This window comes from Molothrus ater, chromosome 6 (assembly GCF_012460135.2).
Source record: "Molothrus ater isolate BHLD 08-10-18 breed brown headed cowbird chromosome 6, BPBGC_Mater_1.1, whole genome shotgun sequence".
NCBI classification, from domain to species: Eukaryota; Metazoa; Chordata; class Aves; order Passeriformes; family Icteridae; genus Molothrus; species Molothrus ater.
Genome location: NC_050483.2, coordinates 40,652,141 through 40,667,750, shown reverse-complemented (window position 1 = coordinate 40,667,750; position 15,610 = coordinate 40,652,141). Strand labels below are relative to the sequence as shown.

At 46.6% G+C, this 15,610-nt stretch overlaps 1 protein-coding gene across 1 annotated transcript; it reads left to right on the top strand.

The window, feature by feature from the left end:
* Positions 1 to 10,433: 10,433 nt before the first annotated feature.
* IRF2BPL (interferon regulatory factor 2 binding protein like) lies at positions 10,434 to 14,020 on the top strand. The gene has a single exon (XM_036384154.2). It carries the CDS (start codon positions 11,069 to 11,071, stop codon positions 13,280 to 13,282), a length of 2,214 nt encoding a protein of 737 aa, XP_036240047.1. The 5' UTR covers positions 10,434 to 11,068; the 3' UTR covers positions 13,283 to 14,020.
* The last annotated feature ends 1,590 nt before the right edge of the window (positions 14,021 to 15,610 follow it).

Sequence of the window (15,610 nt, the reverse complement as noted above, 5' to 3'; positions counted from 1 at the left end):
CAGAAGAATTTGTATCTTTCATTGATACAGGTACTTTTAGTTGATACTAGATACTTTTAATTCAGAGGGACAGCAAATTCCATTGATACATTGTAAAGACAGTGTAAAGTGGAAATGACTGTATCAAAATTGTAATAAATTGGGCCATAGATTCAATAGTGACTAATAATGATGGTGAATTACTTGCCTTGAAATAATTCTTTGAGATTCTTAGGATTTCAGGTTGTAGTTGTATAAGGTACTGACCAGCAAAATAAAATACATACTCTTTCTTGAAGAGTGTAGAGGCTAAATGTACAAGGGCTATGAAAGGTAATAACATGAGATGTAAGGTTCAAGCAAATTATTCAGAGTAACCATAGGTACAAATGGTAGTCCATGCTTTTATCATAAAATCCTTTACTGCCTGGGGAAGAACCCCAGCCCCCAAAAAACCAATTTTATGTACCTTCATACATATATATTATGTATACATCTATAATATGTACATATATATTTTGTATACATAATTTAGTGCCAAGTGCTTTTAAAATATGCACATATCAATGACATAAACCTTTTGTAAGTACACACGTGAGCTAAATATTACTTAGCAGTGTGCATTTTTCTTTGAGTTTCACTGGTGCATTCAGAACATGATCAGTTTGTTTCTTTTGGCATAAATGGTCACCTGAACCCCTGAATAAAAATATTGCTTCTACTCTGTCGTATAGAGAGAATATATTCTGACTCTTGCTCTAGGTACAAATGTGTCTGTCACATTTGAAAAGGCAACAGTTAAATACTTGTTTCTGCTGTCAGAAATGCAGCAGTTAAACCCTAAATAATATCTATAGGATTAAGATCCAAGTACTCTACAAGAAATCTATATGCAGTAATCTTTCCACATTTCCTCCCTATCCTCTATCATAGACTATGGAAGATAATTTAAGAAGAGCTCTAGTATGTATGCTCATTATTTCCATTTTTGGGTAAGTGCAGCAAACAACTTTGCCCTAGCAGATTAGTAGCAAAATAGTACTCATTTCTGTATGCTAAATGAATGAAAAAAAGCAGGACTGAGTCAGAATGGGGGCAGAGGGAGAGAGACAGGAGGATTTTTTAAAAGAGTTTTCTGAATAATCAGGAAATCCAGTGAGACAAACAGAATGTGTAGAGAACAAGCCAGAATTATCAAATTACCATGACAACCATAGGCAAGAACCCAGAGAGAATCAGGTAAAGCTATTACAGTAGAATTACAATTAACTTCACATTTATTAATTTTTTTTTAATAATAAGCCCAAGCAATCAGGAAGAAATATTTCCTTTGGCCTAGCTCATTGTGGTGAAAAGACTTGTGAAATACAGCCTTGTTTGTAATTTTGAAATTGCTTTGTAAATGTATACAAGCAACTTTTATCTTGATTTGAATGTACTGATTGTTTTAATCATCAGAATCTAATGTCAGATACAAAACTCAAAATTACATATGCTTTTATTTGCTTGAAAATATAAGCTAAAAGAGAATTCAGAAAAGGTAGAGGGGGTGTGTGGGTATGTGTGTGTACACACACTTATAGTGTGTATTTTTCTGTTATTCCTTAAAAGTTCTCTCTTGTATGTTTTTCAAATTACTACTTTCTTCATTCAAATCTTTGATTAACACACAACCAAAAAGCTTTAAAACTGAATACAGTAAAAAAATAAGTAAAACCAAAGTGGAGTGAAAGTCAAGTAAGTAAGAGTGGTGATGTTTATTTAAAAATGCTACAGGTTAACCAGCAGGTAGTTAACCGGGTTATCTGTTATGTATGGCTTGGCATTCTGTTTTAATATTTCATTTCATGTAACACTGTTCACATATATTGGAAAGATAGAAGTATGCAGTTCTGAAAGGCAGAAATCCATGTTTAGAGACAGAAGGGAGGATTTGTTCACATGGGGGTGGTTGACTTTTTTCCCCAGGTTTGAACAAAGCTCTCAGACTGTTAACACTTGAGTATACAAACAAAATTCCCCAAGTGCTTTTTCTTTCCTAGTGTTTTGTGCCACTAACTGAATGCACATTGCATTTTACATGTGCCTGTGAACATAGATGCATGCCCATATTGATCTTTTTAAATGCTGCCCTGAAGTTTGCTGCGTGGTCAGGGGGAGCAGTGATGCACTCCATTGTTCCCTGCTATGATGTCATGCTCAGACTTCGCCTTGGTTAAACAGAATTCAGTTTACTGCTCTGCAGCAAAATGTCTTTAGGGAAGACAGATCTATTGCTGTAGCAGAGATGGAAAGAAACAATGTGAAAAACAACAAAAAAAAGACAACATAGGGGAATGAGTATAAATTCTGACTAAAATATTTGCTGCCTATATTTTTCTCTACACCTTTACAGAAGTAGATATGCACACTCATCTATACGCACACTCATACTGTGCATAGCTCAAAGATGTGTTTATTTTAATCTTGGAAACTAGGACAAGCTGAGATTCACTCTTAGGACTTGCATCATCACTAAGATTGCTCTTAAACATGCAGTCTTATATCATACTGCTCATTCTTTTTATTCACACTAACCACACGTGGAGTGCACATAATGGGTCTAATCCTGCTAGCTGTCCACTGATGTTAATGAGAGCTATAGACATCGGGCATGCTACAACATCCAGTGGTAAATTAATTCTTTTCCACAGCATCTGAAAACTCTGTGTGGGGATAGTGAGGGGAAGAAAGAGGATGGCTTTTTAATTATGTTGGGAGATCCTGAGCTAGAAGAGAAATCTAAAGGGACTGAGTGGGGAGAAGGAGGTCTTTCCTTCTCAATTCCTCCCTCCCACCCTCCCGGCCTTCAAAAAAAAACCGCAAAAAAAAGCAAAAAAAAAAAAACCTCAAAAAACCCAGGGGTCAATCCTTCCCGAATAAGGATAGTTGGCAGGTATGTGTTAATCTTGTTCCCAGCACTTCGGAGGAGCCACGCACAGAGGCTCACCCTGTCCTTTCAAATCAGTGCTTCCTGTCCTTCAAGAGTTAACCTTCTCTAGAACATTTATTTCACGATCTCAGAGAGAAGAAAAAAAAAAAACCAAAAAAAACCAAAAAAACGCACACACAAGAAAAAAAGAAACCAACCCAACAGAAAAAGCCCCAAAACCCAAAAAACCCCCAAACCCAAACCTGCAGAGCTGAGAGGCTGCAGATCACAAGGCCATTCTGATAGCCTCCTGTCCCCATGGCAACAGCAACGGCATTTATCAGTTCCTTATGAGAGCAGGCACAGCAAATCTGCATTGCACATGGCAGCCTTCCAGCCTTTCAAATGAAAGAGCACTTTGAACTGCTGCCAAGTGTGGAAGGAGCAGAGCTGTCAGGACTGCTTAATGCTGGCAGTTTGTACTTGGGAGCCTTTCAGTTCCCAGAATCCTTCAGCATGGCAGCCTGCCAGGTACTTAGCGGAAGCTAAAAACTAACCCCCAGACCATTCACTGCAGTGCACTCAAAATTTTCCACATGTACCATGTCACAAGTGCAGACTGTACAATGAAAGCAAACGCCTTCTGCTTGGGATTCTAATTTTATTAATAATCTAGGAAAAAGCAATCAGAGATTAACTGCCTGACAGCACTATGGTATAGCCACTGTTTATAATTCGGGGGGTGTCTGTCAAATGTGTATTTCATCCCTTAGAAATAGAATGAGCTCAGACACCAGGGGCTGCACATCCCTAAATCTCCATGCACTACCTGAATATGGGAAGATTGGTGTTAGCAGAAAGGAGAGGGTGGTTATTTACAGTGGAGTGATTTTTAGTAGTCATTATCAAATGCATAGCAGTGAAATATGAAACAGTAAAATAAGACACTATTGCTGGCTGGTAACTATTTTTTGCCCTTACCTTCTGCATTTTGATGACATTGTGAGAATCTCAGAAATCGGCTGATGAGTGTAGCAGAGATACATGCCTTTTGGTGGGTTTCCTTTCAGTGGGGAGTTTTCATGTGAACTTTTTATTGTTTTGCATTACCCAAAGCACAAGGGCTTCTACTGGCAGAGGAAACAAATTGGCACAGTTCTGCTTTTTTTTTTTTTTTGCTTTTTTTTTTTTTTAATCTGCACTGAGATCAAGGGCAAGGGCTTCATTTTCCAGCACTAGTCATAAGCCTTTAGCACAAATAGAATGAAAATTGTCTGTCGCTCAGGCAGTTGGACAGGGTTCAGGAAAACTATGTCTGGCACTAATTCCAAAGGGAGGAAGGTTTGGTTCAATCCAGCATCATTAATTTCAGTAAACTGTTTTCACTAGTCTCTATCCCACTGTTCAAGAGCTGTTTATTATCTTTTACTAAATAATGTTTTTTGGAGAACAGAGTAATGAAAAATACCTGATATTACTTACATACATATTACTTACATACACATGTATACTCTCACATGTATGTATACACATAAATAGATATGGTATATAAGGCTGTATTCTCTCTTTTTTTTTACTTGTCTTTTTTTCTAAACAATTGCTTGTTTCTTACCTTGCCTTCCCATTACAAAACACATTTATAATGCCAAATATAAAATAGTAAAAATAGCCCAAAAGGCAAAAGAGAGAGAGAGAGAGAGAGAGAGAGAGATATGAAAAACCTCGGAGCAAAGACAATCTCCACAAATTTGTGAGTTTCACCAAAAAACCCAAGGAAATGTAGAGCCTCTTTTTCACCTTGCAGCTATCTTTGGCTGCTGCTTGAAGATTTGACTTAATTCACCCAGGCAGTAGTGTCTAAAAGTAATACACCAAGACAGTTAATTTTGGCACTTAGTCTCCCTTAGGAATTTTACCAACAGTCTTTGTAAAGAAAGTAAATGATCTTTTTTTTCCTCTTGGTTTCTCCCCATGGCTCATCTTGATATGTGCTAATAAAAGAAACTGCCCTCAACCCCCCTTTCTGTTCTCACCATTATCCTCTGTCCATATCATCCTTCTTTCAATAACAATATTAATCAGCATTTGTAACATGGTCTTGGAGAAAAAGTGGGTTTGGTCTTTTCAGATGGCCTAGTTAGAGAGGAAAAGGAGGTTATGCCAAGTGAAATAACTTTAAAAAGTGTCAGAGTCTTTTTCTTTTCTTTTCTTTTCTTTTCTTTTCTTTTCTTTTCTTTTCTTTTCTTTTCTTTTCTTTTCTTTTCTTTTCTTTTCTTTTCTTTTCTTTTCTTTTCTTTTCTTTTCTTTTCTTTTCTTTTCTTTTCTTTTCTTCCCCCCTTTCCCACCTCCCTCATTTTTTGGAAAACACAGTAAAGTTCTGTTCAGTTCTCAAGTGTTATTAATCACTGGTGGAGGCCAAAAGCAGGGATATTTTTCTTGGCAGCACGTTTTGATAAACAATCTGTGTATGGGGTGAAGGGAGGGAGGAGCCTGTCTTGCTGGTAACTAAGTTAATGTTTGGCAGATTCTTAACTGTCACGAAAGTGCAAGTGGCTCTCAGTGGGAATAGCCTTAAAAATGTACTGATTCAGTTGATTCATTGTTGTTGATTGTTTACTACGTCCACAGGATGTAAGATGAAAACAGTCCAGGAAAAAGTAAAAATAACAACAGCAGAGGCCCCAGCTCTGCATATCCCAGCCTAAAACACACTGCCCGATCGCTAGTCCCTTGCAGAGTGAGCAGAATTAATTATAGGTGTCTTATTTTGCACTGTAAGATTTGGCAAAGGTTAATGTGTGGAAATCTAGGCTCCCAGGCAGGTTTTCAAACCTTAAAGACAGCTGTAGGAAAATCGGTGTAGGGTGGGTCTCAAAGAGGGGACCCCCTTGCTCCCCCCCAGTGCTTCCCGGGGCAGAAGCGAGAGGCTGTGTCGGGGGACTGCGGCTGCACGGGGGGCTGCGACCCGGCTGCGGGCAGGGCAGCCCCCGCCCCGCTGTGCCCTCGGCTCCCTGCTCCAGCACCGAAGTGGAAATGGCACCGGGAAAAGCAGAGGAAACAAGAGGCAACCTCCGTTAAGAAATATGTCTTAAGAGTTCCTAGGTGGGAACGCAATAAACTCTGTATGTCAGCAAGGCTCACTACCTGAAAAATGGTAGGAAAAAACCAGAATTATAATGAGATGAGAACTGAAATGATAAACAGAAACATGTAACTACTCCTATTCTTTGTAACTGAGTGTTTTGACACTTCCTGGCAGCTTCTAGTAGAAGACAATGTTGTTTAACTTTTAATTTGACAAAATTATGCAACTTCTTCCTGAAGTGTTTGTGTTTTGATTTGCTGAACACACTCTCTTTACCACCAAGTGCTCTGTTCACTGCTAATCTCTGCATTGTTTTGAAGCCAGTCATTTGATTGTGACGGATTTTATTTGCTATTCTGAGGTAAATCCATGTAAATTACACTTTCTGGAGTGCACTACCCTTCTCGTTCTTGTATTTTTTTCCAGCTGTAGCTGCTGTTTGGATCAGTAAAGAAAGAGCCATTTCTATGAGTGCCTGCAGAAGAGCCAGCTGCTCTGACGGCTGCAGTGATCAGTGCCAAAACTTTGTAAAGCGAACAGGAAAGAGTTAAACATATTCCCAGGCTGAGAGCATTTAGAGCCAGACCAGACTGTTCATTCCCAAGCTGCTGAGATCATGGGCTCCTAATTATTGTCGCTTGCAAACTTTGGGGCTGTCCTATATTCTGCATAATTAACAGTGCACAGCTGATCGATAATCCACAGTACTCCTCTCTCATCCAGATCCACAGTAACCGCCGTGTTTTGGGAGCTCATGTCTGGGAGTGGCACAGCGTAGTGCCTGGGGTGCAGCCAGGCCACCTGGGTTTTGTCACTTTGTCCTTCATGGTGTGTTGCACCCTCTGCTTTCCATACCTGCTGGCGGATCTAGGAAAGGTAGTGGCCAGCTCCTGCCCACTGTATTTTGTATGATCATTTTGATTCCTTCATTTAAATCAATGCTTCACGTGCTGTTTTATTGTTACACAGACCCATATGTGCATGTGTGTACTTTCAAATAAAGATGGTAATAGGAATAAAGGAAAAGGGATTATCAGATGGCAGTATTTATCTAGGACTGAAAGGAAGGAATTAGTAGATTTCACTTCTGATTGTGAAAATTATAGTCCTTGTCCCTTGGGACTACTGGCAGGTCATAAACTTTGGGCGATCTCTGCAGAATCCCTAATGCTACATCCACAGTGCTGACTTGTGTTCCTGCACAGACAACAGTAGCTGGGTAGCAATTGTTCTCAGCCACAGGTCCATTCCTCCTTGCACTCCCCTTCATCTCCCTAAACAATCTACTGTTTGGGGTTCTTACGCTATTTTTTGTTTGCTCACTTCTTTATTTCAGTTAGCCAGATTAGACACCTGAATGGATTAATTGTTTGGGCTTCCTCTTCGCTTCCTCCAAAAGTAATATTAATTCCTGGATTATTTCAGAGCTAAATAAACACCAGGCATATTTAGTATAAATCCAGAAAGACCAATCTGGATTGCTCCTGTCCCGTCACTCGCATGGCAAAGAGAAAAGGCAGGAGGTGAGGGGGAAAGCTTGCTGCTACCCTTGCAAGGACAGTGCTGCCATAGATGGGAAGCTTGTTACATTGCTACCGTTCAATCTATTTTTCCCTACCCAGATTAGATTGATACTGACAAGTCGTTCCCTGTGAAGGTGCCACAGCGTGGCATTTATTTGCATTTACATTGCAGTTCTCTTCATCAATCAGCTTTGCAGAGATCACTGCTGCTGCTGGCCATATTGTTGCTATGCTGACACTTCATCCTTAAGTGCTGCTTGCGTAATGGTACAGTGCGTGCCCATGACCAAAGTTTAAATCAAAGTTTAATCATTATGGAAAGACAAACATATTTCTGCAACTGTGTATCCTGCAAGTAAGAGTAAAGGCAGTTTGGTCGGGTCACAGATGCTAATCTCTCTCTTTTTCTATTCACAAACTATAAAGGGAGTTGACAGCACCTGTTTTCTAAGGCTAGATCATATCTAAGGTGATTATTATTAACACCCACTATAAAGACTGCTCTTGTGAGCCAAGAAGTCTGTTCCTGTGAGGTGAGTTTACCAAAAAAGGGGTTTCTTGCAGGAGGATTCAGTGGATCGAGGATCCAGGGTGAGGGGTAGTTCAAGCACATGAAGTGCCTTGTCATGGTTGGATTTGTGTAACCCAGGGACTGAAATACAGTCAGGATATGTTGCAGTTCTGCATTCTTAGACATGCGGGATGAAGGGAAAGCTTTTAAAGCAGAGGCTGACCTTTTATCACAGCCCAGTTCTGGTCCTCTTATGAAGATCAACGTGAGGCAGTAAAAGGATAGGAAAGGAACTGACATTCCAGTATGAATCAGAGGGAACACATGCTTATTTAGTGAAGTAAAGACATATTAATGTAGAAATCCTGTAGCCATCACTAAATCACTGTGGCTGGAAGCAAAGACTTTTACTTTGACCAGCTTTCATCTGCCATACTTCTTCGAAGCTTTTGTAATGTCCACAGTTTAGGTGTGAAATTTTTAAGTGTGAAATCTACTCCCCTTTAGCGCATCTTCTTCAGCCAATTTGCATACATGAGACTCACATAATTCAAAGACTTTTCTATCTCTACTTACTACTTCTACAAGCTTCCCCTGAAAAAGAGTCACTTTGTCACAATTGATTTTCTAAGTGTATTTTATCTGGTCCTACCATTTCTGTAACTTCAATGTGTGCATTTCATTAAGCCTTCCCTATAAAATAATTCCACAGACATATAAACAAATTCATTTGCCAGCTTTATAGACTAGAACCGGACATATATAAAAGGCTTTAGACCACTAAAAATGAAAATTACACATATTGGTGATATGAAATGAAATATTTAAAGGAACGGTTTTTTGTCATGTGAGTTCCAAAACGTTATTAATCAAATAGAAGGTATCTTTCCCCGTCGGTGCTGCATGGCTGCTGAGCGTGCCGGTGCAAGGGAGCCGTGGCACCCCGCCATAGAAACACTAAGTTCTTTTAAAACACAGAGAGAAACCCGCAATGGACGGGAATTTCGGCGTTTGTAGCAACAAAGGAATCAGGAAGAGGTACTGAAAGAAAGAAATCCACCCAACACAGCCCAGCTGGGAGAGGTTCCGCGTTCGCCGAGCGTGCGACCGCTTCCCCCCCGCCCTCCGCCCTCCCCCGCTGCGCGCTGTCTCCGCGGGCACCGTGCGCCCGGCTGCGCGCCAGTGACGCGATGCCGGTGGCCGCCCGCGCCGGGTCCCGGCCGAACCGCGTCCCCGCAGTGACAGTTTATTATTCCTTGGACGCAGGCAGCGATGTCGATGTTTGCAAAAACAGCCGCCGACTGCAACGAGAGCAAAAGCCGGTTCTGCAGAGCCCCTCCTGGCCAGCACGGGCACCGGCGTGGCCGCGGGGCCGGGCGGGGAGCGGGCAACTTTGGGGATCGCGGGCGGGAGAAGGAAAGCTTCGGGGGGGTTTATTTTGTTTTCCTCCCAGCGAAATGAATTCTTGGCTTATTTGCATGAACCGAGGTTGTTTTAAGTAATTTGCCTGTTAACAGTGTTATGCAAATGTTAGCTAGCTATTTAAAGGGGGAAATAGAAGAAGAAAAAAAAAAAGCTGTGTGTTCTCACAACACCGGGGAAATCCTATGTCCCTTTGCATTAGCGAGATGAGATCATAGCGATTACTCACCTGCCTGGCCTCTCCTACACCCTTGAGCAATGCACAGCACTATCTTTCCCAGCCCAACCTTAAACACTTGGCAAACATGGCTGTTTTAAACAAATCAAAAGTGGAAGAGCTTCTGATGCAGTCACAGGCTTACAAAAACTGTGTCATTCTGTCACTGGGATCACTGAAAGAGAAACACGAAATCGGATATTAAGGCGGGATCCCCCATTTGCCTCAGCAGCCGGAGCGCACGGGAATCCCACCGACAGTCGCGGCGGCGGAAAGCCGCGCAGCCGTCACGAAAGCAAAGCGGGGCGAACCGCGGGTTTACAAAATCCCGAAAGCGAGACATCTGAACTTAGAAAGCGCAGTCAGGGAAAAAAACCAACCAAGCAAACAAAAAAAAAGCCCCGCCACCCACCACCACGACGACCACGACGACGACGACTGTGCATGCGCGCCCTGGCCGCGGTGCCGCGGCGGGGGGCCGGCAGCGCGGCCGGGAGGAGGGTGAGGGCGCGATCTGGCGTTCAAGTTTCCAAACATAGCCGGCAGTGCAGGCTGCCCGCGCCCCGCCGCGCTCCAGCTGCGGCCGCGCCGGGGAGGGCGCGGGCAGCGCGCCGGGCATGCGCGCCCCGCGCAACAAGTGGGCTCCGCGCCGGCGGCCGGGGGGAGGGGAGCGGGGCGCGGGCGCTCGGCGGTGACGCGGTGCCCCGCCCGGGTGCAGCCGAGCCGGGAGCACGGCGCGGAGAAGGGGAGGGGCGTCGCGGCGCGGGGGGAGCGCGGCGCGGCGGAGGGGGCGCGCAGCCACACGCGGCGGCGCGCAGCACCCCGCGCTCGGACTGCGAGTAGCGGCGAGGATGTGAGAGAGGAGCAGGCGGCGCCGCTCGCCACGCTGCTGCCGCCGCCGCTGCTGCTCCCGGACTGCCACAGCTCCGCCAGCGCTCAGGGAAGCTGCCGCTACCGGGACCAAACAGCTCCGTGCGGGTGCCCCTGTCTTGCTCACGGCGGTGGATCAGCACGTACCGAACTGCAAGCTCACGAGGCAGCCGTGGCGGGTGGAAGGTGACCCCCCCCCCCCCCATCTTCCTCCGTGCACCTCCGCCTCCTCCCGGAGGAGGAGCAGCAGCCAGCGGAGAGCTAGAGAGCGCAGGGAAACAGAAGCGGCTAGAAAGCGACCCCCACCCAGCCAGCCCCCCGGAGGAGCAGTGGAATCGTTTCCCACCCCACCGGGGCAGCAGCGGCAGGACCAGGTAGAAGAAGCCATCTCCGGCAGCAGGAGCGAACTAAAAGCAGGCGATCCCCCTTGCTGAAACGGGCAACAGGATCAGGTACGGAGAGCCACCCCCCGCCCCTGCAGCCCGGGGGGGAAGACTGAGCCAGCCCCTACCCCGGTGGCAGCGGCAGCAGCTCCCTAGCCAGCAGCACCATGTCCGCCGCGCAGGTGTCCTCGTCGCGGAGGCAGTCATGCTATCTATGCGATCTGCCCCGCATGCCCTGGGCCATGATCTGGGACTTCACGGAGCCCGTCTGCCGGGGCTGCGTTAATTATGAGGGCGCCGACCGCATCGAGTTCGTGATCGAGACGGCCCGGCAGTTGAAGCGGGCGCACGGCTGCTTCCAGGACGGTCGCTCCCCGGGCCCCCCGCCGCCGGTCGGCGTAAAGGCAGTGACGCTCTCCGCCAAAGAAGCGGCGGCGGCGGCGGCCCAGCAGCAGCTCAACCATGTGGATGCCACTTCCAAGGCGGCCTCAGCGGGGCTGACCCAGTCCAGCCTGGACCGCTACGGGCTCAGCGCCGCCGCGGCGGAGCAGCGCAGCCGCTTCGAGTACCCGCCGCCGCCGGGCAGCCTGGGCAGCAGCCATGGCGCCCGCCTGCCCAACGGACTGGGGGGGCCCAATGGCTTCCCCAAGCAGCCTGAGGACGGGCCACCGGAGCTGAACCGGCAAAGCCCCAACTCCTCCTCCTCCTCTTCCTCCTCCCGTCGCGGGGCGCACGGGGGGCTCGTGTCTGGCCTGCCCCCGGGGGCTGCCGGCGCTCAGATGAATGTGCCCCCCAACCTGCTGCCGCAGACGCTGCTGAACGGCCCCGCTGCCTCCGGCGTGGCGCTGCCTCCGCCGCACGGGGGCCTGAGCGGCCGCGGCGGCGGGGGTCCCCCCGCTCCCTCCGCCTCTTCCCAAGGGGGCACCTGCGGCGGTGGTGCCGGGGGAGGCGGCGGCTCGTCCTCCGAGGCCTGCGGCAAGCGGCCGGGCTCGGTTTCCAGCAGTGACCAAGAGCGGGAGCTGAAGGAGAAGCAGCGCAACGCGGAGGCGCTGGCCGAGCTCAGCGAGAGTTTGCGGAATCGGGCCGAGGAGTGGGCCAGCAAGCCCAAGATCGTGAGGGACACGCTGCTCACTCTGGCTGGCTGCACCCCCTACGAGGTGCGCTTCAAGAAGGATCACGCCCTGCTGGGCCGCGTCTTTGCCTTCGACGCCGTCTCCAAGCCGGGCATGGACTATGAGCTGAAGCTCTTCATCGAGTACCCTAGCGGCTCCGGCACCGTCTTCTCCAGCGCCTCCGGCGTGGCCAAGCAGATGTACCAGGACTGTATGAAGGACTTCGGTCGCGGCCTCTCCTCGGGTTTCAAATACCTGGAATACGAGAAGAAGCACGGCTCTGGCGACTGGCGGCTCCTGGGAGACCTGCTGCCCGAGTCTGTGCGCTTCTTCAAGGAGCTGGTGGGCGCCGACATGCTGCCGCAGCCCTACCTGGACGCCAGCTGCCCCATGCTGCCCACGGCGCTGGTGAGTCTCCCGCGGCCGGGGGCCGGGGCCGGCGGGGCGCAGGGCACGGCCGCCGCCTCTAGGGGACCTGGCGGTGGCGGCGGCGGTGGCGGCGGCGGGGCGATGCGCAAGAGGAAAGCTTCTCCTGAACCCTCGGATTCGGCCGAGGGGGCTCTGAAGCTCAGCGACGAGCAGCAGCGGCAGCAGTGGATGGCCAGCCAGAGCGAAGCGCTCAAGCTCACCATGTCGGCCGGGGGCTTCGGGGCGGTGCACGGCGGTGGCCCCCCGCCGCCGCCGCCCCTCGGCCCTCACTCCAACCGGACCACGCCACCCGAGTCCGCCCCCCAGAACGGACAGTCCCCCATGGCCGCGCTCATGTCGGTGGCCGACACGCTGGGCAATGCCCACTCGCCCAAGGACGGCAGCTCGGTGCACTCCACCACGTCCACCCGCAGGAACAGCAGCAGCCCCGTGTCGCCGGCCTCGGTGCCGGGCCAGCGCCGTCTGGCCTCCCGCAACGGGGACATGAACCTGCAAGTGGCCCCTCCTCCCCCCAGCACCCACCCCGCCATGGACCAAGTGCACCCCCAAAACATTCCGGACTCCCCCATGGCCAACAGTGGGCCCCTGTGCTGCACCATTTGCCACGAACGCTTGGAGGACACCCACTTTGTTCAGTGCCCCTCTGTGCCCAGCCACAAGTTCTGCTTCCCTTGTTCCAGAGAGAGCATCAAGGCCCAAGGGGCGACTGGTGAAGTCTACTGCCCCAGTGGAGAGAAATGCCCCCTAGTCGGTTCCAATGTGCCTTGGGCATTTATGCAGGGCGAGATCGCGACCATTTTAGCTGGGGACGTTAAAGTGAAAAAGGAGAGAGACCCTTAAGTAAGAAATCCAATCCCTTCAGACTCCTGAAGATGTAGAATTGTGAATATAACAAACTGCAAAAGTTAGTCTTATGTATAGACATTATTTTCGTCGTATGTTTCTATATTTTGAAACAAAGGTATGTACTCTTCTTCATTTGAAGGATAGAGCTGGTTTTTGTTAAACAGAATATAATATTGTTTGGTTACTACATAATACCTGTTTTCATTTCTTTGGCAGTGTGTTGGCTAGGTACAAAGTTAATAGCCCTTAGCGATTACCTGCTGCTGGTGTGTATTTTTGTAAATGTATGCACTTCTCTGAAAGAAGAAGAAAAACACAAAAGACAAAAAAAAAATTTTTTGCCAAGGCCAGTGTTGATGCCTAAAAAATTGCTACAAAAATGGTGACAGCTTATGTTTTACAAGCCCTGAGTGTTAGTCTTTCACCTTTTTTTTTCGTTTTTGTTTTTTTTTGTTGCAAAACGGTGGGGTGGCTGTGGGGGGAGGGTGTTTTTTTGTTGCAAGTTTGTAAGGAAAATGTTTCAGTTTGTTTCTATTGATCTGAACGTTTTTTAATCTTCATGTGTTTTTTGTTTTTGCTTTTATTGATGCACGGATGCTTTTGAACAGTAGAGCAAAATGCTGTACATGAGAAACATGCTCTGTTTGTCCTTTATACATTTCTGTAGTTAACAGAACACTGTAATGTGCCTTGGAGCTTAGTAAATTGTAATAAATTCAATTGATATTAATACTTCTTGAGTAGCAAGTTTTATTTTTCTCTAAGCTTAGGCAGTATGTGCAAGCCGTGTTGGCTTTTTAAAGGTCTCCATTATACCAAGAGTCTGCAGTTCGTTGTGATAATCGTGGCACTTGTATGCACATTTTCACTTATATGTAGTAAGATGGTGATGTTGATGGTGTTATCAAACTTACTTAAATCTTGGCACTGTGCCTATTTACATTTCACCTTTAATGTTGCAGTAACGGTTGCTGACTAAGCATTTTCTATTTACTGTTCCTGCATCTCATTTCCTCCTCCCTTCTCCTCCCCCCCACTAGCTCTCCAGCTGCAAGCTGTTTGCAATACAGGATGCATACATTGCCTGTGCAATTTAGTAAGGCTTGAGATTTAAAATGAAGCCTTATTTTCACCAAAAAAAAAAAAAAACAAACAAAAATCCAGCATCCCATAGTTAATAATTTTAGTTGATTTTAAGAGTGGTTGTCAAAGTTTGACATTAGGCACAAACTCATGGTAAGGCAGGACTGTAGTGGAACAGAATACAGAAAGGGTAGCATGAAATAACAGCTTCTACAGTTGGTGTTGCAGCTGGTGGCTTGCTACCCCATGTAGGCATTGGCTTTTCATAACTTGAATTGATGAGCAGTTCAGGGCCTTTATTGTGTTTTCAGGCAAGGTAGCTTCCTTTAAGCACTGAAGTGAACGGTTTCTTTTTGGCAATGATTATATGTGATTCTTTGCATAATTAACAATTCTGTGTGACACTGGCATTTTCTGGAGATAGAGGAGCAGTGTAATACCTGTTAAGTGGTCAACAGGCTAAGTAAATACACAGGCCTCATGGTAGCTAGAAAATGCAAACAAACCTAATGTGAACTTTGTCCTTTCCAGTGAGGCAAATGGAGGAAAGAGGGGGAAACTTGAAAAAAACCCAGCAGCACTGCAGAAATCCTTTGCAGTTTGACCAGCAGAATATAGAGCTGTTCCAAATGCAACAGTATCATAGGTTGTGAGCTCTTAGTTTATTGAATAGTAAGGATCCCCACCTGCCAAAGCCCCATAGTTGTATAAAGGAAAGTCTGGATGGCATTTGGTATCTGCTTGGTCTTAATACATGATTTGTATTCCTGGTGGGAAGGATGGTAGAAACCTTGAGACTATATTCTTAGTGTGCCTACAGATCTTTGCAGTCTTGTATAGATACACTCTGGCTGTTTCATGTGTGTGGGGAGGGGGTGGGGTTTGTTGTGCTCTGAGATTTAGTATTTTGGCATCACTATATCTGTGATTTCATACAATGACTTTGTCTGTGTATATATATATTTTTTTTTTCTGCCAAGTGATATATCAGTGCTTAAAAATCTCCAAACATATTGTTCTTATGTAATGGATCAAAGAAGTAATGCAGAAAAAGAATGTTTTGAGTTAATTGCTGGATACAACTTACATGTTTTTTAGAGTATAGATTTGTACTGATCCTATTTTCAGTTATTTCTAAGCATGCAATTCTCACACAGCAGTTTATTTTTAAATCATGAGATAGGGAGACTAACATTGTAAGCTCATGACTGGCAGAGAAAAAAATCGTACACATGGTTG